Source organism: Hydra vulgaris, chromosome 14 (genome assembly GCF_038396675.1).
Source record: "Hydra vulgaris chromosome 14, alternate assembly HydraT2T_AEP".
NCBI classification, from domain to species: Eukaryota; Metazoa; Cnidaria; class Hydrozoa; order Anthoathecata; family Hydridae; genus Hydra; species Hydra vulgaris.
Window position 1 is genome coordinate 41,697,501 of NC_088933.1, and position 25,057 is coordinate 41,722,557.

The window sequence follows — 25,057 nt, forward strand, 5'->3', positions numbered from 1 at the left end:
ATAATATCATTGATGTTTTTATTGGAGTCATCCTACGTGTTTTCATTTTCTTCAACAGGAGTAGTTTGATTTTCTACTTCAGTATTTTCTTTAAGGTTAAATGGATGATTTGCCTTGCTTGTTCCGCTTGCCTAAGCCATAATTTCAGTATCTGCTAAATTACAATCATTAAATATTGAATTATACAATCTTGCCAAGGGAATACCTATATATATATTATTATATATATTTAAATGAGTTTTGTATAACTGACACATAAATTTCATTCCATGCCTGCACCACTAAATAAACAACATCTTTAAAATTTATATTTTTCAGAGCTGAAACTATTCTATCTTCTGCACCTAAGGCTGCAAGATATACAAGTAGATGTTTGCGCTAGCGTTGTGATTTTATTTTTTTTAAATGTGATTTTATCATATTTTGATCTAGTGGTTGCAATAATGGTGTGTTATTAAGGGGAAAAAACATAACTTTAAAATTACTAGTAAAATTATTCTCAGACCCATGGCAAGTCGCATGATCTATTAAGAGAAGGGCTTTTACGGGAAGGCTTTTAGATTCCAAGTGTCGAGTTACTGAAAGTATGAATATATCATTACACTAGTCACTAAAAAGTGTATAAGTTTGCCAAGCATTTTTGGATGATTTGTAATATACTGGCAAATCCTTATTTAAACAACGAGAAGATTTCAATTTCCCTATCATCAAATCTAATTTATGCATACCTGTAGCATTTACGCATGGCATAATTGTTACTCTTTCCTTCATTGCTTCCTACCAGCAGATTTTTCAAAATTTGTAACGTTAGCTTTAATGGGCAAGTTTTTATAGACTAGACTAGTTTCATTGCAATTATATATTTGTTTAGACAAAAAGCCATTTTTAGTAATATAACTATTTAATTAATTTTTAAATGAATTAGCTCCACATTGTAAGACATTAATGTTTACTCTCTTCACAAACAAACAAAATCTGTTACCGTGGCGTTTTTTAAATTTCTTTAACCATCACCTGCTAAAAATGTTTCAGGTCCATTATTTAATCTATTTACTTCGAGTGCATCTAATTTTTTCATTTCATTTGTAACTAAATCATTTAATTGTCGCCACTCCAAGAACTAAGAAAACACTGTATCATTAATTTCACTATACTTTATTGTCTTCATTCGCTTAATCATACTCTGATTCACATATGTTTTGGTTGCATATACTTCAAAATTTTTTTTATTTTCTTTTACTCTACTTATTGCAGATTTAGCAACTTCGTTACCAATGTCCTTTGTTTTCTTACCATTTTCAATGTCCTTTAAAATGGATAGTTTATCTTTTAACGAAATTGAACGTCTTTCTTTCTTCTGATTCATATTACATGCTTAAAGTTAAAGCACAAAAATATTAATTTATTAATTAACAGAAACTAAAAGAATTCAAGAAACTAAAAGAATTCAAGAAACTATTCTATTTAACAGAAATTTACTTCAATACTGGCAGCACAAAACACAAACATGTTCTAATAACAGAATTTTTTACAATTTGACGTTAATTTTTTGCAATTTTGAGGTTGAGTTGATTAATTTATTAATTAACAAAAACTAACAGAATTCAAGTAACTATTCTATTTAACAGAAATTTACTTCAATACTGGCAGCACAAAACACAAACATATTCCAATAAAAGAATTTTTTACAATTTGAGGTTATGTTGTTGTGAACAGCTGATTTTACTTCTGAATTAGCCTAAACTTAACTCAAATATTTAGCTTTAAAAAATAAGTTGCTTATACAGAACAGTTGAACTAAAAAAAGTTGCTTGTATAGAGGTTGCTTATAAAGAATGTTGCTTATAGAGAGGTTGCTCATATAGAGCGTTCACCTTATATACGTATATATATATATATATATATATATATATATATATATATATATATATACATATATATATATATATATATATATATATATATATATATATATATATATATATATATATATATTTATATATATATATATATGTATATATATATATATGTGTGTGTGTGTGTATATATATATATATATATATATATATATATATATATATATATATATATATATATATATATATATATATATGTATATATATATGTGTGTGTGTGTGTGTATATATATATATATATATATATATATATACATGTATATATATATATGTGTTGTGTGTGTATATATATATATATATATATATATATATATATATATATATATATACATATATATATATATATATATATATATATATATATATATATATATATATATATATATATATATATATATATATATATATGTATCTATCTTATACTGCTGATTTAGGTGAGCAGTGTGACATCATAGTGAAATAGTCTGCTGCCAGGGGCTTCAGTACATATATTGACTGACAAATAGCCTGACTTGCTGTGGAGTGCTGCTACATAGGCTGAGGGTTTGTGATGGTGCAGCAATCTTTTCATTCATTATTCTTCATTTTCTTCTTCTTTTTCTAAAAAGCTGTATCGATTTAGATAAGTAAAAAAAGTCAGCAAGTGCTCACATAAATATGCAAGAGTAGATATATATATATATATATTTATTTATACTTATATATATATATATATGCATGCTTTATTTTGATATACATATATATGTATATATATATATATATATATATATATATATATGTATGCTTATTTTTTATGCATATATATGCATCTTGCCATGGGAATATATATATATATATATATATATATATATATATATATATATATATATATATATATATATATACTTTATGTAATTAAATGAATAAAAACAACTAAATAGCGGGACTTAAAGTTTCATGCCCGAAGGCAATCATCAGCCGTGAATACAAACTTGCATTCACGGCTGCATTATATATATATAAATATATATATATATATATATATATATATATATATATATATATATATATATATATATATATATATATATATATATATATATGGTATATATAAAATTCTAATTTATTTCTATTTATTTATTTTTAATTTTTATGAAATATTTTTTCATATAGGAGAGCACATTCAAAGTGAAAATGAAAATAAACAACGAAATGATATAAAAAGAATAATTGTTCATCAAAAATTTGACGAAATTACATACAATAATGATATAGCATTAGTAGAACTTTTATCACCAGCTATACTTAATGACTCTGTCAATGTAATTAGTCTACCAGCATTCAAAGATCTTGAACGACCAAATAAAATGTGCACTGTTACTGGATGGGGTCAAACAAATGATCAAAATAAAGCTGAAATTCTACAAAAAGTTAATGTACCTATTGTTAAATTTGCAACATGCAATGGACCTTTATCATATAAAAAAAAGCTTACAAGTAATATGTTTTGTGCTGGTTACATAAATGGTAGTTTTGACGCATGTGAGGGGGATTCTGGAGGTCCACTTCAATGCAAAAATAATGATGGTGTATGGTTATTACATGGAATTACAAGTTGGGGAATTGGATGTGGAAAGCCTCATAAATATGGTGTATATGTAATTGTAAGACACTATTTAGTGTGGCTCAAAAGTATTATTAAATAAGAAGCACTATAATGAAATAAAATACTTTTTATTAAAACAAGAACAAAGAACCTCTAAACAAAATATATAGCTTTATTATTATAAAATGTACATATTTATATTTATATATACTTTATTATATATAAAACGTATAAACAAATGTAGGAATATTTATCTTAATAATTTGAAATAGCTAAATAAAAAATCATATTAAAGCATATTCTCCTGTGTAATGCTGCTTTGCATTGTGGGATGCTTTTTCTCTAACACTATCTTATATATTCATAACCTTTTCACAAAATAATATGAGTGAATTAGATGTAAAAACAATTATTTTTTATGATAGATTATGAGGTTTATTCTACTTTATATGCTGTAAATTTATAAAGTGTAAATTAGTACTGATCCACAGCATATATAATCATAATAGACTGCTTTAGAGCAGCATTTGCTTATTTATATTTTTCAGAATTCTGCTATTTTATATTAAAAAGAACTCCTGTTATATTGGAAGAATCTAAAATGTTAAAACATGCTAAGGAAGCTTTAAAATATTTAAAAAAAAACACTAATCTTAATATAATCTTCCCTTACATCAAAAACTTGGGTTTAAAAAAAAACTTATCTTTTGCTTTCCTGTTTAGCAATAGGTTTGCAACGTTCAGAAAGAATGTTTTTTTGGCAAAAAACTTATTAAATCTTGCTTTTTCAGTGTTTCTTACCCGGGTATTACCTTACCCGTTACCCGGGTAATTTTTCAAAATTACCAGGTAATTTCAAGAAATTTTAAATTTTTCAAAAGTTATTTTTGTAAATAAACACTTTTGGCCCCGATAAACTTTTTGAAGATATTTACTTGTATATAAAAATTTTATAATATAAACCCACATTCATTGAACTTGTTGATGTTTCCAGCTCAGATTTTATGGTACTTATTATGTTAGTTAAAAATTAAAAATTATATTTTAGAAAAATTTAATTAAAGTGGGTAAAAAACCCTGCAGCTTTTAAGATATTAAGATTATATATTAAGCGCTTATTGATACTTTAATATATTTATGCACTTTCAGTTTTAATTATACCAATAAATATAGGACTTTTATTGTATTTTATTACATATTTTTTGGATTTTATTATATTTTATTTATGGGCTGAATCTGGTTTTTAGCCGAAAACTGAATCCGAATGTTCAACCATGATATTTTGCTGAACACTAAGCGGTTTGGCAACCAAACTATTCCTAATTTTAGATAAAAACATTGGTTTTTTAAACATTCAAATAATTTTTTAAAACAGAAGCACTTAAAAATTGTTTTTGAAATTTTAGGGAAAAACGTTGATATGCCTTTTGTTTTAGTTTAGTTAATTAAAAATCATGGCATGAAGAAGTTTAAACATTAAGGAGTTTTTATTGGAAACTGTTATTTCTATTACATAGTAAGATATTATAATAATAACTCCATATTAAATTGGAGGGTTACTGTGGAACTCAACAATAAATTATCATAGAGTTCCATATAGAGATGTAATAAATCATAAACATAAATGGAGAAACTTACTCTGTCGAGAAATTTATTGGCTGTATCACAGCAACAATGTAGATTTTTTTAAACAGACTTAACAAAAATAAAATATCTTTTCAAATAAATTTCTATTTGATATTTCAAGATATTAGGCAAATTCCTAATAAAAAAACTTGAATTGAAAACTTTGTTAAATGCATGATTTTTGTAAACAAAAAAAGAAAAGTGCTACATGAACTTATTTCATAATATTTAATAATATCATATTTAATAAATTTCATATTTATTAACAAAGTTAATAAACATGACGTTAATAAATTTATTCATGAATTTATTAACAAGTTAATAGGTATAATTCTTATCGTTTTTTTATTTTTTTTTTATTTTTTATACCATCATAATGGTATTATGATGGTATCATAATGATAAGACACATTATTTAAAGTTTTTTATTATAAAGATGGTAAGATACAAAAAATTTAAAAAAATTTATAGTTTTTTTATTTATTAGGTACTAAGTTATTGTTATTTTCTCTGGAAACATAATGAAAAAATAATTAACATTTTTTTCATACTCTTATAAAATAATAATCTACCACTCTATTTCTTATATAAACATAAAACAAAATTTATGTTCTTTATTAACAAATAGAGTTTACATTCCAGCAGAGGTAGGTCTAAGCAGAAAAAAATGACTCAGGGTCATGTCATACTTTATTGGAAAAAAACAAAATAAAAATAAATACTTTCAGAATACAAAACCTAGGAAAAAAACTTTTGGGATCCATATTTATTTATATATATATATATATATATATATATATATATATATATATATATATATATATATATATATATATATATATATATATATATATATATATATATATATATATATATATATATATATATATACATACATGGATAGATACATCTACTAAAGCGTATTTATATAAGCATTTGCTCACTTTTTGCTTATCTTAATCCATATGACTTTTTTAGAAAAAGAAGAAAAAAAACAAAGAATAATGAATGAAAAGATTGCTGCCCCATGTCAAACCCTCAGTCGATGTAGCAGCACTCTACTGTGAATCAGGGTATTTGTCAGTCAATGCATGTACTGAAGCCCCCGGCAGCAGGCCATTTCAGTATGTTGTCAGACTCCTCACATAAATCAGCAGCATAAGATATATATATATATATATATATATATATATATAAACACACACACACACACACACACACACACACACACACACACACACACACACACACACACACACACATATATATATATATACACATAAATATATACATATCTATATTTTATGATACCATTACTATAGCTTTAAATTAAATCCATTTTTTTAAATCAATCAAGATTTTTATACCAAAAAATATCAAACATACCTCTTCTTGACATACTCCATATTCCTGAGTAGAAAGAAACCTATAAATAGAAAAATATATAAATTTTACTCTATATATAAATTTTATGTAAATAAAAAATAAATTAGGAAAAGAAAAAAATCATTGCATAAGTATTAAACAATAAAAATGAAAGTAACAATATTTACTATGTAAATATGTACTAATACATAAAAAATAAATACATATTAATGTATAAAAAATATGAAAAAAGATTCTTTTTTATTAACGTTTTTGCTAAAAAAATTTGCAAAAATTTTTATCAACCTTTTTTTAAAGATAATTATTTTGATTTTTTGCAAAATTGCAACACGCTTTTAATTCTTTAACTTCTGTTTTAAGTTTACAATTTTTTTATGTTTATATATATTTTTATGTTTATATATTTTTGCCTCCCTAAACATACAGTTCAGAATACTATTCTTTTTTAAATTTTTGTAACAAATTTTTGTTACTCTCTTTTAACATATAATTCAAGTGTGAAAAACAAGTGTGTTTTAAACTTGCTTATACAATCCAACACACTTTACTTGCTTACTAATAAGGCTACTAATTACCTCACATATATATATTTTTTAAATGTGTTAAGCTTTGAAACTCATTGTTAGGTTTTATGAGTGGGCCTGGTGGTTGTGGTGGTAATGGCGTACATTTTGGTGGTTAAGAGAATGAAGGTTAACATGATGGTGTTTCAGACAATAAGTGATTTGCAATGTTGACTGAATAATTTTATATATCCATTTATTAAATTATAAAATTACAAAATAAAAATTAGTTATAATTATTATTATATTATAATTAACGCTTATAATTATTGATCAATTCAACGCCGCCGTTACCTATTTGTGCATGTTTGACACGGAGTTTTTTTAATTAGATTTAGCACACTTGGCCTTATAATATTTCCTTTTATACTTTTACAACGCGATAAGGTATGCTTTAATCTGTTAATATCTGTTTAATCGGTAGATCTTAATCTAAAACCTTTATATTAGATAATAATTTGATGAATTAAAATTATGTAGTATTGGATAAACCTTATATTATTTTCAAATTAGTATAGTAACTTTTAAAGTGAGGTAATTTATTTAATTCATGCATTTTAATAATATCACAATTCAAGTCCTTCGTCAATTGTATTTAAAGTAAATTAATCTGTTTTTTTGTTTTAGAACTCAAAGACCATGCTCTTTGACCAACTCTTGAATAAGGTTAACCTTTTGAACAAGATCAAACTTTTGAACAAGGTCAAACTTTTTAAAAAGTTGGTCTCAAAAATCTTCTGAAACAGTTAACTCTAAGTTGCATGTTCAAGAACAAGATTGTTTAATAGCTAATTTTAAAAAAATTGATCAACACTCATTACAAGGTATGTCATTTAAAAAATGCTACACAAACAATGTTATATTTACAAATGTACTTATCTATAAACAATTATTGATTTACTATTAAACACCAAATTTTTTATATTAAACAAAATTTTTTATATTTGTAACTGGAAAACAGTTGTTGTTACTAAAAACCCAATTGTAATAGATTTTCTAATTATAAAACTTTGACTGATTGATAAAATAACTTTAAGTTTAACTTTGAAAATATCAATCACAAATAAAAATTACAGAAAATCTGTTTGCTTTTATAATATAACAAACCAGGTCATTTGATCGTGTGTTTTTTTTAAAGTTGATAAATTTGCATTGAAAGGTATGTCTTTAAACAAATATTGCACAAATAAGGTTGTATTTGTAAATGCTCCTCATTTATATATTTTTCTTTTTTTGTGTGTCATATGATATGGTAATGTGTGATATATTTATGTGTTCATATGTGTTAAGGTTATATGGGTTTACATATTGTTAGTGTTTATGTTTCATAAGAAGTGGTTATGTGTCATATGAAGTGTTTCTATGTGTGTTATTTCTTGTAATGTTACATGATTATAGTTTGTAAGTGTTATAATGTGACTTAGCTTTGTTAAGAGCAAGAATGTTGTCCTTGCTAGCCAAGCAGTGTACTGTCATGATGAAACACATAAAATCCGCTTGTAGTCAGTGTAATCATAAAATGTTTAATTAGAACTAATTTTTAATTATATTACACACTTTAATAAATATATCTTATAGCCAGTACAGTTGTTGCAACAGTGACAATATCAGCTGACTTTATTTTCTGATTCATCTAAGCTTCAGCTCATTCTTCTTCTAGTACAAATGGTATGTTGTTGTACTTATACATGACTTAATACATTGATTGATAGCTTTTATTGCGTTTTTAATTTTTATGTAGCTTCCAGTTGTTTCATTTGATACAACAACTAAGTTGTTGATTAATTGCTTTTATTGTACATTTTTATTTTTTATATAGCTACAAATGCTTTATCCAGTTCAATCAATCAATGTATTAAGTCAAGTATGCATGAGTACAAGTAGAAAAATCGACATTTTGATCTCCTAAAATTAAACCTGGCCGATCAAATTTGATAAGCAGAACTTTATTAATTCGTATTAACTCATCAAACTTTATTAATATTTAATAGAAAAACATTTGATAAACAGAAAGTTAAAAATATTAAACTAACACCAAAATTATATTAAAATGAATTATATTTCAAATTTAATTTTATAACAAACAACTTATTTAAGTTCTAAATAAAATAAATAATAAATAAGTAAAAAAACGGCAAGTTTTATTTAATCATTTTAATTCTAAATAAATTAAAAACTGCAAAACAAACGTTTTAGTTATTTTCTCAATAAAATAATTAAAATATAAATGTCAAAAACAAAAATTAATTTATATTTTATTTTAAATAAACAGCTTTACATAAAATACTTTAAAAAAAAAAAATTTTATTTTAATTCCATATAAAATAATTTATTTATATTCTGAATAAAATAATTAAAATAAATACGGCAAAACTAATGTTAAATTAAATTCTTAACAAAATAATTAAAATAAAAACAGCAATATTTTATTTAAACTCAAAATAAAACATTTTAAAATAAATACGCCAATACGAACGTTTATTTAAATTTTAAATAAACATATAGTAAAAAAAACAATGGCGAAACAAACGCTTTATTTAAATTCTAAATAAAATAATTTTAGTTAAAACGGCAATAGCAATGATGTAAGGTAAAAAAAATGCATTTTAAATTTCAGTAAAATTTAATAAAAAATTGATCGTCTAAAAAATAATTTGATCATCTGGTTTTTAATTTTTTTATTTCACCCGATCAATATTGATTGCCAACCGTTGAATAATTATTTCGAGCGCTGGGGTGGTTCAAAAAACAATATTTTTGAAAAATATATGCAGCCCTCACCTTAATGTGTTCTATATGATAAAATAACACTGGATTTAAAAGTTTTTTAAATAAAAAATATTTTTAGTGGTGCCTCAAGACCTTTGAACATTTAATGGGTTCCTAATATTATTTAAAAAAAAGTTTTTTAAAAGTATGTCTTGTTGGGTCTCAAAAGAAGCAAAATTATATAAAAACTTCAAAAATAATTATTTTATAAAAGAACATTGATTAAAAAAATTATGACTAAAAAACATTGTAAAAACATATTTTTATTTATAGTTAAAAAATGTCATTTTCTAGACAGTAAAATCTAAAACATATTTTTTTTTAAATAATGATTATTTTTGAAATTATTTTATAATTTTGCTTTATTTGAGACCCAATAAGACATGACTTTACAAAAAAAAATATTATTATTATTATTGTTATTATTGTTATTATTATTATTATTATTATTATTATTATTATTATTATTATTATTATTATTATTATTATTATTATGAGATTAATTAGGGACCAATTATATTCAATAAATGTTAAAGGGTCTTGAGGCATCCTAAAAATATATATTTCTTTCAAATAATTTTTAAATCCAGTGTTATTTTACAATATATAACACATAAAAGTGCAAGCTGCAGTTATTTTTCAAAAATACTATTTTTTGAACCACCCTAATATTTTACCCTAATATGCTTTTATTATATGGTGAATATAATATAATACAGATAAGGTTCCAAAAATTACTTGTAATACTAAAAATAAATACTACAAAAAGATCAGTTTTTGAAATAAATAATCAAAAAATATATAAAAACCAACTAAGTAGTAGTAGATTCTTGTTTACAAATCAATATAGATTGATTTGTAAAAACAATAGAAATCTAAAAATAATAACTCACTGAACCATTCCACTTTTATAATAACAAGCTCCGTCATTTTCAGGCGTAAAAATAGCCAACAACCTTCCATAAAAATCAGAATAAGCTAATGCATAACTTCCCTCTAAGTTAATACTTGGTATTGTAATAATTGCAGGTTGACCAGATGGATAGCTAAAAAAAGTTAAGGTCTTTGTACCTATTTTACTGGTGCTATCTTTATTAACCCAAACTATTGATTAACACTCATAGGAGCAACGCAAAATGTAATATGTAACGCTTTAATACATTGAAGTATTAGGTATAATATTAAATTTTTATAATATATATAATATTTATTTTATATAATAGCATAATATTTATAATAATATAATATTTATTTATTTTTTTAACATTTTTAAATGTTTAAAGTATAATATTTATAAAAGAACAAATTCATTATCTTACCAATCAAGACAAAATATTTTTTAAAAAAAGGTAAATTATCAAATTAAATAAAAAAGAATTATCAGATAAATTTAAAACTGCATTTGGTGTGGCAAATTCAACGAATTCTCTTGAAAAAATTAAAGCTTTAAGAAGAGACTTTAAGCTTTAATAACATGGAATAACATTTTTAGAACTTTTCAATTGTTTTAGATTAATTTAATGTTGAAATAACTAAGTGATTTGAATAGCAGTTTATCTAAGTGTTTCGAATGTTTATAATACAAGCAAATGAATAATACTATAAAGTGGACAGCGGTTATTGTCTTACAATTAAAAATCCAAAAAAATATACTTTTTTTTTTTGCTAACAAGCTAATTGAAAAAGTAATTTTTCAAAATTTACATTCAAAAAAATTACTTTTTTTCTTTAAAAACATATAAATTTTTTTGGCAAAATTTACATGTTTTTAAAGAGATTTTTGAAACTAAAGCATTATTGGAAAAGATATTTCTAATAACTTTACCAAATTAAACATACCGAGATAACTTACAAATCAAACATACTTGGATAACTACTTTACCTAAACCATGTTTATCTTTTTCAATTGATGTATTTTCAGTTTTTTAGTTAAAATAGTTATTCTATTAGTATCACAATAAAAGATTAAGAATTTTTTAATATAGAAGACTGTTGTAGTTTAAATAGTTGAACATTTGTTTTTTGTTTTTTTTAATTTTTTGTTAATTCACCTCCCCAAGGCCCAGAAGGCAACTATAGACGAGGAGGCTACTTAATTGTGGTTATAACACTATAACTCCGAAACACGAACCTTGACGAACAAGGCCGCTGCGCGCAGAAACAAGTCGAGTGCGGTTTTACCAGGGACGTGGTGGGGATCGAACTCGGAACCTCTCGCTTAGGAAGTGAGGGCTCTACCACTACACCAATACTGCTTACTTTTTTGAACTATTTTTTTTTAATTTGTTTTTATCAAAAAGACTTAGTAAGGAAATATATTATAGTAAAAACTGCTTTACATAATAACTCAAAAATCTCTTTATTCTTATTCTACCCAAAAATTATTCACTTTCATTCTACTCTTAAAATTGCTTAAATAAAGCAGTCAACAATAATTCAGCAGTCAACAATAATTCAGCAATCAACGATAATTCAGCAGTCAACAATAATTCAGCAGTCAACAATAATTCAGCAGTCAACAATAATTCAGCAGTCAACAATAATTCAGCAGTCAACAATAATTCAGCAGTCAACAATAATTCAGCAGTCAACAATAATTCAGCAGTCAACAATAATTCAGACAACTTAAAATTGCTTAAATAAAGCAGTCAACAATAATTCAGACAACTTGAAAGTGGATTTTATCAGATTCTAATGTAACTTTTGATCCACTTTCAAACTGGATAAAAAGTTACATTAAAAGATAAGTTTATATGGAAGCAAAGTAAGCAACAACAAACTCAAACAGCAACAGATATCTAGGATGAATTGAATTCTATTGTTCAAAAGCTGATATTGATGTGAACTGTGCAGCCATATTTCTATAATTAGGAATTCTAGCATCCAAATGCATTTATAGAATGTGAAATAAAACATCCAAAAAAATTCTTTAAAATTGTCAAAATAGATTAAAAAAATTGATGTTAGGTCTTTCTTATAAACAAAATAATTTTGAAATGTTATAAATAAATATCAATGTGCGGGTGAATGATTGATTTAAAAACTTGATCACAACAGTCAAACAGGAATATAGTTCTATAAAATTTGAAAAGTTGTTTTTCTAGTCACAAAGTAGAATATTTAGTATCATATCTCACTCATTTTTCTAAAGATACAAGAAATGGACATAAGAATTTTTTTTTTCAATTTCAATTCACCTCCTCAAGGCCATGAAGGCAACAGTCGAGGAGGCTACTATAATATATGTATGCTATATATAACCGCAAATCTTAGACACATCTAAGGGTGTGAATGTGGATTATTTGGATAAATAAAACTATGATTTTTATTAAGCTAATGAAATGAAAAGTTTGAAAAAATTGATTAATATGTATTGCAGAAAAAAATCTACTATGTTTTAAAAAAATCTACTATGTTTTAAAAAAATCTACTATGTTTTAAAAAAATCTACTATGTTTTAAAAAACTCTGTGTGAAAAAAATATATATAATTTTGAGTGAAAAAAATAATAATATAATAATAAAACTACTATTAAAAAAGATACAAAAGCATGAGAGAACCATTGCAACCTGCTACTGAAAATATTTTAGGATTTGATAATGTTGCTTGATTGAATTTTTTGTTAGATTTTTCATTGTAATAACATTTAGACATGGATTTTTTTTTTCCTAATTTTATTGCTGCTTCATCTTGAATCTCTCTAAAAATTCAAAAAAAATTATTTTTTGAAAGAATTAAAGGATTACTAAAAAACCACCAAACTTCATTGATAAAAAAGAAAATTTTTTATTTTACAAAACAAAAATCCTGAGGTAGTAGTTACCAACTAAAAATGAGTTTCAAACAAACAAATAAAACAAAAAAACATGAAAAAACATTTAGAAAGTTAATGCTAAAGTAAAACTGAATATACCGGAGTTTTATTGCTTTGGTCAATCTTGCATGAGCCCAAGCAATTAAAGTTTGTTGTTCAAGATTAAAAACATCTGATTCTTGCATTATCCATCCTGTTTAAAAAGAAATGATGAAAAATGTCATAAGGAAAGTATATAAGCTTACATAAATATAATTTATATAAATATGTACAAAAATATCATTTAAAAAAATTCATTAAAACTAATAATTAAAACATATTAATTTATTTTAAGTTATTCTTTATTTATTTGATTTTTATTGCTTTAATAAAGTCTTTGTTAATATTGTCAACATTAAATAAAACATTAATACACTCAACATAAAAATTTTTGACATTTAATTATTTCTCTATTTTTATGAAGTAAAAATATTATTTATATATATAAATGTATATATATATATATATATATATATATATATATATATATATATATATATATATTCGGTATAAAAATAAGGTTTTAATCAAATTCAGGCCATTGTGTAGATATAATAGAGTAGTTTAGAAACAACAAGCAATCAATTAAATACTTTTAGAAATAGAAAATTAATAATACTCAGATTTACTTATAAGAGATGAACTTAGCTAGTGGTGTACCCTCCAGTTTTTTCCCGGTTTTCCTGCAGTGACTGAAATAGTTTTTTTTTCTCATTTGAGTCATCATGCTATGATAATCATTAGTCCGGTATAATAGTTAGTTTTTTTTTGTATTTTTTCTCAGGTGAAAATAATGAAGAAAAAAATAAATGTCTAACTACTAAAAGACATCTAATAAGAAACGCTTTAATCAAAATTAAGTTAATAAAAAAAAAATGAAAAGTTATAACCTGTTAAAAAATATTGCTAAGTAACTTTTGTTACAAAGAGATAATTGGTAAAGAGATAACTATAAATACAGCTTTTAAAGATTGTCACTTTTGTCGTAGTCAATATCTGTTTCGTGCCGGGTTTGTTTTAAACTGTTTGGTTGTCCTGCTGGGCTACTGACAGGCATTTTTATTTTATTTTAGTTGCCCTAGGAGAAAACGATTTGTCCCATGTCATCAGACGATCATGAGGTTACACCCCTGAACTACACAAAAAGAAACACAAAAACAAATCTGCAACCACAGATTTAAATGACAAACAAACTAAATGAAAATTTTAGCTCATTGTTTTTGAAAAAAATTTCTATGTAGTTTTTTATGGATGCTAAAGTTTTTATTTTTGTTATCAAATTGTCATTTCGCTTTTTACATTTTTTCAAAACAAAAAAAATTTAAAGCAAAAATAAAACTTTTTTCATGGCATGTTTTTAAAAAAAAATTAAAAAACAAAAATAAAACCCTTTTCATGGCATGTTTTCGAAGCAATAGAAAAACTGATCAAATCTGGAGATAATGGCGGAATAACAACTAAAGATAAAATAACAGCTAAATAAAAACAAAACTTTGTAATAACACTACATCTAAATGTTTTTAACAAGTATTAAAAAACAAACCATCTATCATGCAATTTTGAATCTTTTCAAATCTTGTCTCTTCTTTCTTGATGCTAATCTTTTGTATGGAATTCACTAAAAGCAACAAAATTTTAAAAACATTGAATGTTAAATAACTCGGACAGTTTCTACGAAAGAGAACTTAAAAAATAACATTTTAGAAACATGTAAAACATTTTATTTTATATTATGTATAAGAAAAAAACATGTTTCACATGAAACATGTGACATAAAAGCTATATATATATATATTGGTTTTACTAATGAAAAATAACATTTTAGCAAACATTTCAGATATTTTTCACTAAAAATAGAAAGAACATGTTAAAATAACTTTTTTTAATAACTTTAGTTAATTTAAACAATTGTTCTAAAATTAACACCAAATTAAAACATTTTAAACAGATCAATTGTGTAATATTTTAAAAACTTTTTAGGTTCAAATGTCTCTGTAAATCAAAACAGTACACACTGAATTAATTGTAAACTCTATTATATTGTATACACTGGTGAGCTTTTGGCTGACAATCTCTCACATAACCATCTCTCTCATCTCTCAATTCCAAACACCGCAATTCATGCTCTCCAAAAAATTTATAATTTATAATTTATAATAGCAGTCTTGTATATAACTCCAAAAAACCTTAAATTTGTATTTTAAATAGTCGAGTATAACAAAAATTAAAACAAAAAATAGTAACCTCCACAATTATAGTGCTCACCTTAAAAAAGGGGTTGGGCCTTAAAAAGGTGAATATGTTTAAAAAAAAAACATTTTTCAATAAGTTCAAACCTATCAAAGGTCACATTTTCAGTGTTTGGATCAATGAAATCTGCGAGTGACACTAACAAAACTGTGATATTTGTTAATTAGTTATAACTATTTAAATCTTTTTAAATTAATTTTAAGATTCATATTACTTAATTAAGTAAATTATCATTAGCTTTCACTTGTATCACATTTTATCTTTACAATGTCTTCTAATTTACTATGAAATCTTCAACTTTTTTAAAAAGATTATTAGAAACAGTTATGTTCTTATCTTTTTTGACTTTGTTATTTATAAAAGATTATATACAAATATGTGTATATATATATATATATATATATATATATATATATATATATATATATATATATATTTACATATATATATATAATTATATATATATACAGGGCCGCCGTGAGGGGGGGTCTACTGGGTTGTTTTGTCCCGGGCGCCAGGTCGACAGGGGCGCACGAAGCCGAATATAAATAATTTTTTTTTTCATGTTTATTTAAAAAAAAGATGAAGTACAGGGAAGCAGCGTGGAAAATAAGAAATCAAAAGCAGCTGGTCAATTTGACCAACTAAAACATATAATAGACAGTCAATTGCTTTTTTTGGCCGGTCAATTTTTTTTTAGTTTAAATTTTCAACTTTGTAATGAAGTGCTTCATAATTGGACTTTTTAAATAAAAAAAGTAATTAATGCTTTAAAACTAAGAAATTAGCATTACTTTCAAAACATTAGTTTTAAATAAAGCGATTCTTTTTATATAGCGGAAACTCGCAAATAAAGTGAATACTAATGATTAATTTAACAACCCGCTGAATTAAATGTTTAAAATAACTTTAGTGCACGGAGATTTTCATTCAATTAAAAACGGAGATTTTCATTCAATTAAAAACGGAGATTTTTTACTTTATTAAAAAAAGAGATTAGATTAAATCCAAGTAGTTTGATATTGATATAAAATATTAAAACAATTTTATTAAATTTATTTCTCTAATTTTTAAAATCTCTCAAATTTGAAACAATTTTGAAACACGTGATATCGATGTGATAGTCTGATAGACCCAATCAAGAAGAAATTCAAAGAGTTCTTTGCTTATGAGCGGATGCTGTTTCAAAAAGAATTAAAACATGTCTGGTTTTAAAAAGAAAGATTCTGGTTGTCAAGTAAGAAAGAATGCTGCTCAAAGAACTGCGAATGAGGAAAAGAACAAACGCACTCTTCAAGACTGTGGTATTACAGTTACAAAAAAAGGAGAAGATGAAAGTCCTACTGCTTCAAACTCTTTCCTGCCAAGTCAATCGATTCAAGTAGTAAATAGTTTTCCTCGTGAAAGGATATTTTCCCTTTTGATTAATTCAATGTTATATAAATTTTTAACTTATTTTTATAGGTTGGAACTGAAAACGATGTCACTGACATTTCTGAAAGCTCGGGAGAGCCCCTATCAAAAATCGGAATGGTAGCTGTGAATGAAGAGAATATTTTGGTAAGTTCTACCACTTTAAAAGAAATGATGTTAATAAACTTTTAAGCTAATAAAATAAGATTTTTTAAAATTTATTCTCAGGTGTTGCCAACAGAAGAACCCATCGCTACCATTCCTTCCAATGATCCTGCGTTGTGGGCAGCACATCTTTCCAAAGTGGAAAGAGATTCTGTGCTTCTACAGGGACTTCCTCGAAATCCTTCAGCTTTCCCGAAAGATACTAATAAGAAGAAGGTTCCTGAATCAATTTTCTACAAAACTTCTCTCAACGGGGAGAAGACATGCTGAGATTGGCTGGTCTGGAGTGTATCTAAGAAATCATTTTTTTGCTTTCCGTGTTCTCTGTTTGGAAGCAAACAATCTTTTGGGATCGGACACCAGTCACACCTTCTAAGATGGAATGATGGAATAAACTGCAACTGGCACAAGCTACCTGAGAAAGTCAAAAGTCACTAGAATAACGCCCAGCATCGAAACTTTTACATAGAATGGAAAACGGCGCTAGAAAGCTTAGAAAATCAAAGCGGAATAGATGCAGCTCTTGAAAACTCGATAAGAAATGAAGCAGCCAGGTGGCGTGAAATTCTACGATGCATCTTAGATGTTACTCTTTTTTTAGCGTCACGAAACCTTAGTTTCAGAGGTAAATCTATTTATAATTATTCTATTGTGATACCGACTATCTTTAAATCTATTTAGCTCATATTTATAAGATTAACTAGATATTTTGGAAATCATTAAATAAAACAAATCCTTCTTTATTCTTTTAAATAAATATGTTATAATATTCATAAATCATAATATACAATCATCATAGAATCATCATAAAATAAAACAAATGCTTCTTTATTGTTTTAAATAAATCTGTCTTATTATTGTAATTTTTAGGTTCATCAAAAATGATTGGAGAAGACGACAATGACAACTTTCTAGCTACCCTAGAGCTCTTGGCCTAGCACAACAAGACTCTCCAACTACACTTAGAAGAAGTTTCCCGCTGCCAACAAGAAGGTAACAAAATGAATGCCCATTACTTGGGCTGGAGCACTCAAAATGAACAAAATGGAATCGATCTCAAAAACTGCAGAGGTCAAGGATATGACAATGGAGCGAACATGTCCGGTATATACAAAGGAGTACAGGCGATTATACTGCAAAAAAATCCTCAAGCTCTCTATATGCCATGCAGCGCTCATAGTCTCAACCTTGCTGGTGTTCATTCTGCTGAATCTTCGGTTGAAGTCAAGAACTACTTTGGCCGACTCCAGTCACTTTACAATCTTTTCAGTGGAAGCCCTAGTCGGTGGAAAGTCTTGATTGAAACCACTGGTTTGTCCCTTCATCAAACGTCGCAAACCAGATGGAGTGCGCAAATCGAGGCCGTGAAGCCGTTAGTCAAGCGATCCAGGGAAATTCTCGAATCTTTGAAAAAGCTCCGCGACTTTGATCTAACAGCTGATCAATTGAATGAAGTAAAACCTCTGGAGAAGTGGGTTCATTCATTCAAGTTCATCGTAATGACAACCTTTTGGTATAAAACTCTTCAATCAATCAACTACGTGAGCCTTGCACTCCAATCAAAAAAAATATCTCCTTGGACAACGAGATGAAACTCATTAAGACTCTTATTGAAGATCTAAATTGACTGAGATCATCTTGGACCAGCATCCTTAATGAGGCACATTTGATAGCATCTGGTCTTGCTTCTTTTGGTTTTCAATCAGAATTTGTGAAGAAGAGGACGAAAAAAAGGAAGACCTTTCACGAAGAGGTTAGGAACACCGCTCATTTCCATGAAGACGAAGCAAAAGAGTTTGAGGTGAGCGTATTCTATACCGCTCTTGATACTCTTATTCAGCAGGTCAGCGATAGATTCCAAGCTGCTGAGAAGACGACGAATATGTTTTCGTTCTTGTGGTCATTGAAATCTCTTGTTATGTCAAATGAAGAAGAATCAGAAGAAAGTGTTGAAGCACTTATCCAATTGGAGGAGAAATGCAAGGTCTTGGCACAAATCTGCGCGACCGATGTTGAGGAAGAGAAACTTATTGAAGAGGTCCGCCAACTCGATGCTCTGAAGCGATCCAATCTTTTTGGCCCAAAAGAATCTCTCACTTTCATGCTGTTATTGAATGGAATATACCAGAAAGGTCTTCAGCCGCTCTTCGAATCAGTCTGCATTTTGCTGCGCATTTTTAACACCATCCCTGTTTCTGTTGCGGAAGACGAGAGATCTTTTAGTAAGCTTGCTCTAGTTAAGACAGCTTTAAGGTCTACAATGAGCCAAGAACGACTCACGAATCTTCTGGTTATTTCCATTGAGCATGATCTTGCCAAAAAGTTGTGCTACGGTGAAGTGATTTCCAAATTCGCCATGAGTAAAGCTCGAAAGATCAATTTCCTCTGAAGTTGAAACAAAAATAGCTGTTGTATTCTAGACAAATTTTTGCTCTTAACATCCAATAGTGCTTAATGATTGTCTTTGGTCTGTTTCTACCATGTTCTAGTGTCGACTTTATCATTTTATGTATGAGTGTATAACTAAGTCAAAAGACCATTGCAATTATCTAGAAATAAACTGTTCAAATGTTCATTAATTAAAATTAAAAAATTCTATATTCTTTTATCCTCTTTGATTTGTTATCAAATGGTTTATTATATGTATTGAATTATGGATCATTAGATCAGCTTTCACTTTCAGTAGGGCGCTTGGGAAATTTTGACCCTGGGCGCCGCAAAGGCTCACGGCAGGCCTGTATATATATAATATACATATATATAATTATATATATATATATATATATATATATATATATATATATATATATATATATATATATACTACATATATACATATATATATATATATATATATATATATATATATATATATATATATATATATATATATATATATATATATATATATATATATATGTATGTATATAATCTATATATATATATATATATATATATATATATATATATAATATATATATATATATATATATATATATATATATGTATATAATATATATATATATATATATATATATATATATTACTTTTGACTTTCGTTCAACATTTCCATGTTGTCAGAAAGTTAAAACCATTAATTTAATTAAAAATTAATCTTTTTTTTTTTAAAACGCAAATATAATTGACCAGAATGTTTTTAAAAATATTCTGAATGTTTTTAATAATATAAACAATGTTTTATTTTAGTTTTTTTTAATAAAATGTTTTTACTTTTATTACTTTTACTGAAAAATCATGCACGGGATGTTGCTACATTGACAATCTTATAGCCACTTATTTGCATAGTGAAAAAAAATAGAAAGTTATCATCTACTGATCTCAGTTGAAAATGGCAGGAAGCTTCTAGTGTTGTTGCTAATACTCGAACAATTTGAAGAGTACTACAAAAACACAATCATATGTGGCAAGCTGCTTGCAAAAAACCAGGTCTATCATAAAAAACATCAGATATCAAGAAAAAACTGGTGCTCACCTCATAAAATTTGGTCTAAGAGCATGTGGCAAAACAATCTTTTCAGCAATGAAATGAACGTTGAGGTTGATTCAAGAAAAAACCAAAAAATGCTGAGAAGAACGCCACATGAAAAAATGCGCCCAGATTGTTCTTTGTATAGAACAAAACAAGGTAGTGGGGGTATAGGCATCTGGGCCTGCATGAACTATGAAGGTGTCGATTGCTTCAAACTATTTGATGGAAGGCTTAATTCTCAAAAATATTTAGACATATTGGATAATTATTTGATGCCTTCTATTGACATTTTCCGAAAAGACACGGGAATCATCTTCCAACAAGATAATGCTCCATGTCATACTGCTAAGATTTGCAAGAAATGGTTTGAAAAAAAACAACATCAAAGTCATGTCTTGGCCTGCCAATAGTCCAGATCTCAATTGCATAGAGAATTTGTGGTCTTGGTTAGACCAATATTTTGGTAAAATTGAAATAAAAGATCTGGACCAGCTAAAAGATGAAATAATAAAATTACTAAATAATGTTCCAAAAGATATTACTAAAAATATTGTGAATTCTATGCCGAAACGAATCAATGAATTCTTAAAAGCTAAAGGATTGTCAACAAAATATTATTTTTTTATTTTTTATTTATTTTTTTGTTCTTATGGTTAGTTAATTTTCTTGATGTGGTTTCTTTATTTTGGCCACATTATTTTGTTATATGAACACTTGTTTTCATTTCAATATTTTAGTTTTAAATTTTTTTATTTATTATTACTTTATAATAAATTTATATGGTAGTCATTTGATTTATTTGAATAAAAAAAAATGAAGAAAAAATCTCTTTTAATTTTTAAAATATATAATTTCAAACTTATATATATATATATATATATATATATATATATATATATATATATATATATATATATATATATATATATATATATATATGTGTGTGTGTGTGTATATATTATATATATATATGTATATATACATATATATATATATGTAGTAGTAGTAGTATTTATAAATATATATATATATATATATATATATATATATAAATTACGATTATATATATAGTAGTAATTTGTTTTTATTATTATTATTATTGTTATTATTATTACTATTATTACTACTATTACTTTACTATGTATATATATATATATAGTAAAAATGTATATATATATAGTATGTATATATAATGTATATATAACTGTATATATAACTGTATATATAATATATAATGTATAACTGTATATAACTAATATAATATATAACTGTATATATATATATAATGTATATATAACTGTATATATAACTGTAAATATAATATATAACTGTAACTAATATAATATATAAATGTATATATAATATATAACTGTATATATAATGTATATATAATGTATATATAAATGTATATATAACTATGTATATATATATAGTAAAATAATAGTAGTAATAATAGTACTACTACTATTACTTTACTATGTAAAGTAATAGTATATATATATATAGTAGTAATTTTATATATATATATATATAAATTACTACTATATATATATATATATATATATATATATATATATATATATATATATATATATATATATATATATAGTCGTAATTTATTTTTATTATTATTATTGTTATTATTATTAGTATTACTATTATTATTACTATTATTACTTTACTACTGTGTGTGTATATATATATATATATATATATATATATATATATATATATATATATATATATATATATATATATATATATATATATATATATATATATATATATATATATAATAATTTTATAACAATTTTGCAAACTAGTCAATTCTAATCAATTGAACATGGATCAGTTGGACATTGGAGTAGAATTTCATTCTTTATAAAAAAGATCTTTTTCATATTTGTTTAATGGCCTAGTTTTTTATAATTTAACACAACAAAAATATAAACACCTCTTTTTTGACTGTAAATAAAATAGAAGAGTAATTAAAAATAGTTCTTAACACTAATTTTTTAATATAAATAATTCTAATAAAAAAATTTTATTTAAAAAAAATTGAATTAAAAACTGATTTATTTTTTCTTTAATTGCAAATAAGAGATAAAAATTCCATAAAATATTTAATGATAAAAATACAAATACAGAACACGTTGAAAATAAAGTATAAGATTCAACAACTAAAAAAATATACCAAAAATAATATAAACTATAATAAGAATAACAAAAACAATTTTGTTTTCTCAAACATTGTTTATTTTAAAAACTAATTTTAGCAAAACTTTACTCAAAATTACTATCAAGAAAAAATTTGCCTTGTATTTATGACTTTAATAAGAGATACCTTTTTCATTGTTCTTGTTAATTTGTCTACCATTATAACTTTTCCTTATTACTGGAGCTGGAGTTTTAGGTTCTCTTTTATTTGACAAAGAAGATCCCAAATCTAAACTGCTTGTAACTCCACTATCATTGCTTGATAATACACGAACTAAGGAAGAACTGTTATGCAGTGTGGTCTCAACTATGTTTTTGTCCAAACCAGTTATTAATGCTACACCACTTTCTATTGTATCTAAATTTGTGACTGCTGAAAGTGTTTTATTCTTTGTTTTTTGAATAATACCAGGTTTAATTTGACTCATTGCGCTTTGAGGTACAGAATAAACACCAGAGTCAGTTTCTCGAAGAACATTTTTCTCCATAATATTTTCTGATTCCCTTTGCTGATACTTTACAGCTTTGACAAAATCTGAATAATTTGAATTTAATATATCCAATATTAAATCTGACAAATATATTATATAACCTTTTGAGTTTTCATTACTGTAAAAAAAAGGATTAGCTTGGTTAGGTAGAAAAATAACTTTCCTTTTTTTTGCAATAGAAAAGTATGCTGCTATATCTTCCAAAAGAGAAGGAAATGTAAGTTTTGCTTCTTCAAAAAAAATTTCAGCTTTTGATGTATTTTTCCAGGTATCTAATTGTGATGAAGCAGTAATGTTTTTAAAACTTTTGTTTAAAGAATTACTTTTTCCAATATTTACATGTTCTTTTTTTCGTAAACGTCTTTTAAATCCAAGTTTTTTTCCGTTGTCAAAAAAAAACAGATTAAAATCAGAATTTTGACTGGACATACTCCCAGCAAATTAAAAATGTTCTCATTTTTTGATATACAATTTTTATTTAAATACTTTAGTGCAATGTTCGTTAAAAAGTACGATTTTTAAAATTGTTTATTGTACAAATATTCGGAAAATTTGGAACAAGTAAACAAAGTTTACAGAGGACTTTACAGTGCCCAATTTCTTGGGGCAGAATAGCTTCAAAATGGACAAAAATAATTATTTTTTGTTTTGGATTTTTAAGTCAAGTAATTATTTTAAGGGCACTTGCTTGCATGAATAAATAATATCAAAACGTATTCTAATTGATTTACTAAAATTAATTACAGTAATTTTTTTTTTACATTTTTTACATTTTTTAAATTAATTACATTTTAATGTAAAAAGTCACTCAAAAAAAGTTACTCAAAAACTCGATTAGTTTTATTCGTTTAAAATTGTTAAAAATAAACATCACCAAAAAAAAAAGAACGTTCATGCGCTCATGGTTTTATTACCTTGTTTCTACTAATGTAATTGACACATTTCCTCTAATACCAAAGTTGGTAACAAGGCCAAAAGTAGCAAGACAAAGGCCACATGTTATAAGGCCAAGGCCACAAGTTACTAGACAAGGCCGAGAGGTTTAAGGTCAAAGCCAAGAATAAAAGTTTAAGGCCGAGGCCTGCGCAAACATTTTCGAGACCAAAGATTTAAATTTTTGCTTTATGTAAAGGCCAATTGTTAACAAATCTGTAGGTAACAATTGCTGTGACAATAAAACCACATATTGTAAAAATAAAAGATTATGCGCAGAATTCAACGAAGTCAATACGAAGGCCAACAGTTTCAAGGCCAAAACCTTAATTTTTGGCCTCAAGTCAAGACCGAGGCTTAGGCCAAGGACTAAATTCTGATTAATACACACAAATATTAA

At 25.4% G+C, this 25,057-nt stretch overlaps 2 protein-coding genes across 5 annotated transcripts in view; one reads left to right on the plus strand and one right to left on the minus strand.

Annotated features, from left to right (window-relative positions):
* The window catches only part of LOC100202273 (trypsin), a 7,062-nt gene extending 3,352 nt beyond the window's left edge, over positions 1-3,710 (plus strand). Inside the window, exon 4 of the mRNA XM_065817427.1 lies at positions 3,069-3,710. Within this exon, the coding sequence (XP_065673499.1) occupies positions 3,069-3,601 (533 nt within the window). The 3' untranslated portion in view covers positions 3,602-3,710. The remainder of the gene's footprint in view (positions 1-3,068) is intronic.
* Positions 1-24,772, minus strand: part of LOC105847182 (uncharacterized protein C3orf20) — a 55,751-nt gene extending 30,979 nt beyond the window's left edge. For 3 of the 4 annotated variants that reach the window (XR_010643842.1, XM_065818604.1, XM_065818603.1), the window contains exons 1-7: positions 23,361-24,560; positions 15,242-15,316; positions 15,087-15,155; positions 13,759-13,852; positions 13,390-13,545; positions 10,739-10,891; positions 6,514-6,553 (exon numbers count right to left, since the gene is read on the minus strand). Coding sequence is in view for 3 of the 4 variants with exons in the window: in XM_065818604.1 (XP_065674676.1) it covers positions 6,514-6,553; positions 10,739-10,891; positions 13,390-13,545; positions 13,759-13,852; positions 15,087-15,155; positions 15,242-15,316; positions 23,361-24,153 (1,380 nt within the window). In the remaining variant the exon portion in view is untranslated. Of the gene's footprint in view, positions 1-6,513; positions 6,554-10,738; positions 10,892-13,389; positions 13,546-13,758; positions 13,853-15,086; positions 15,156-15,241; positions 15,317-23,360; positions 24,561-24,638 lie in introns of those variants that run through there. The other variant, XM_065818605.1, reaches the window with a different exon arrangement.
* Positions 24,773-25,057: the final 285 nt, after the last annotated feature.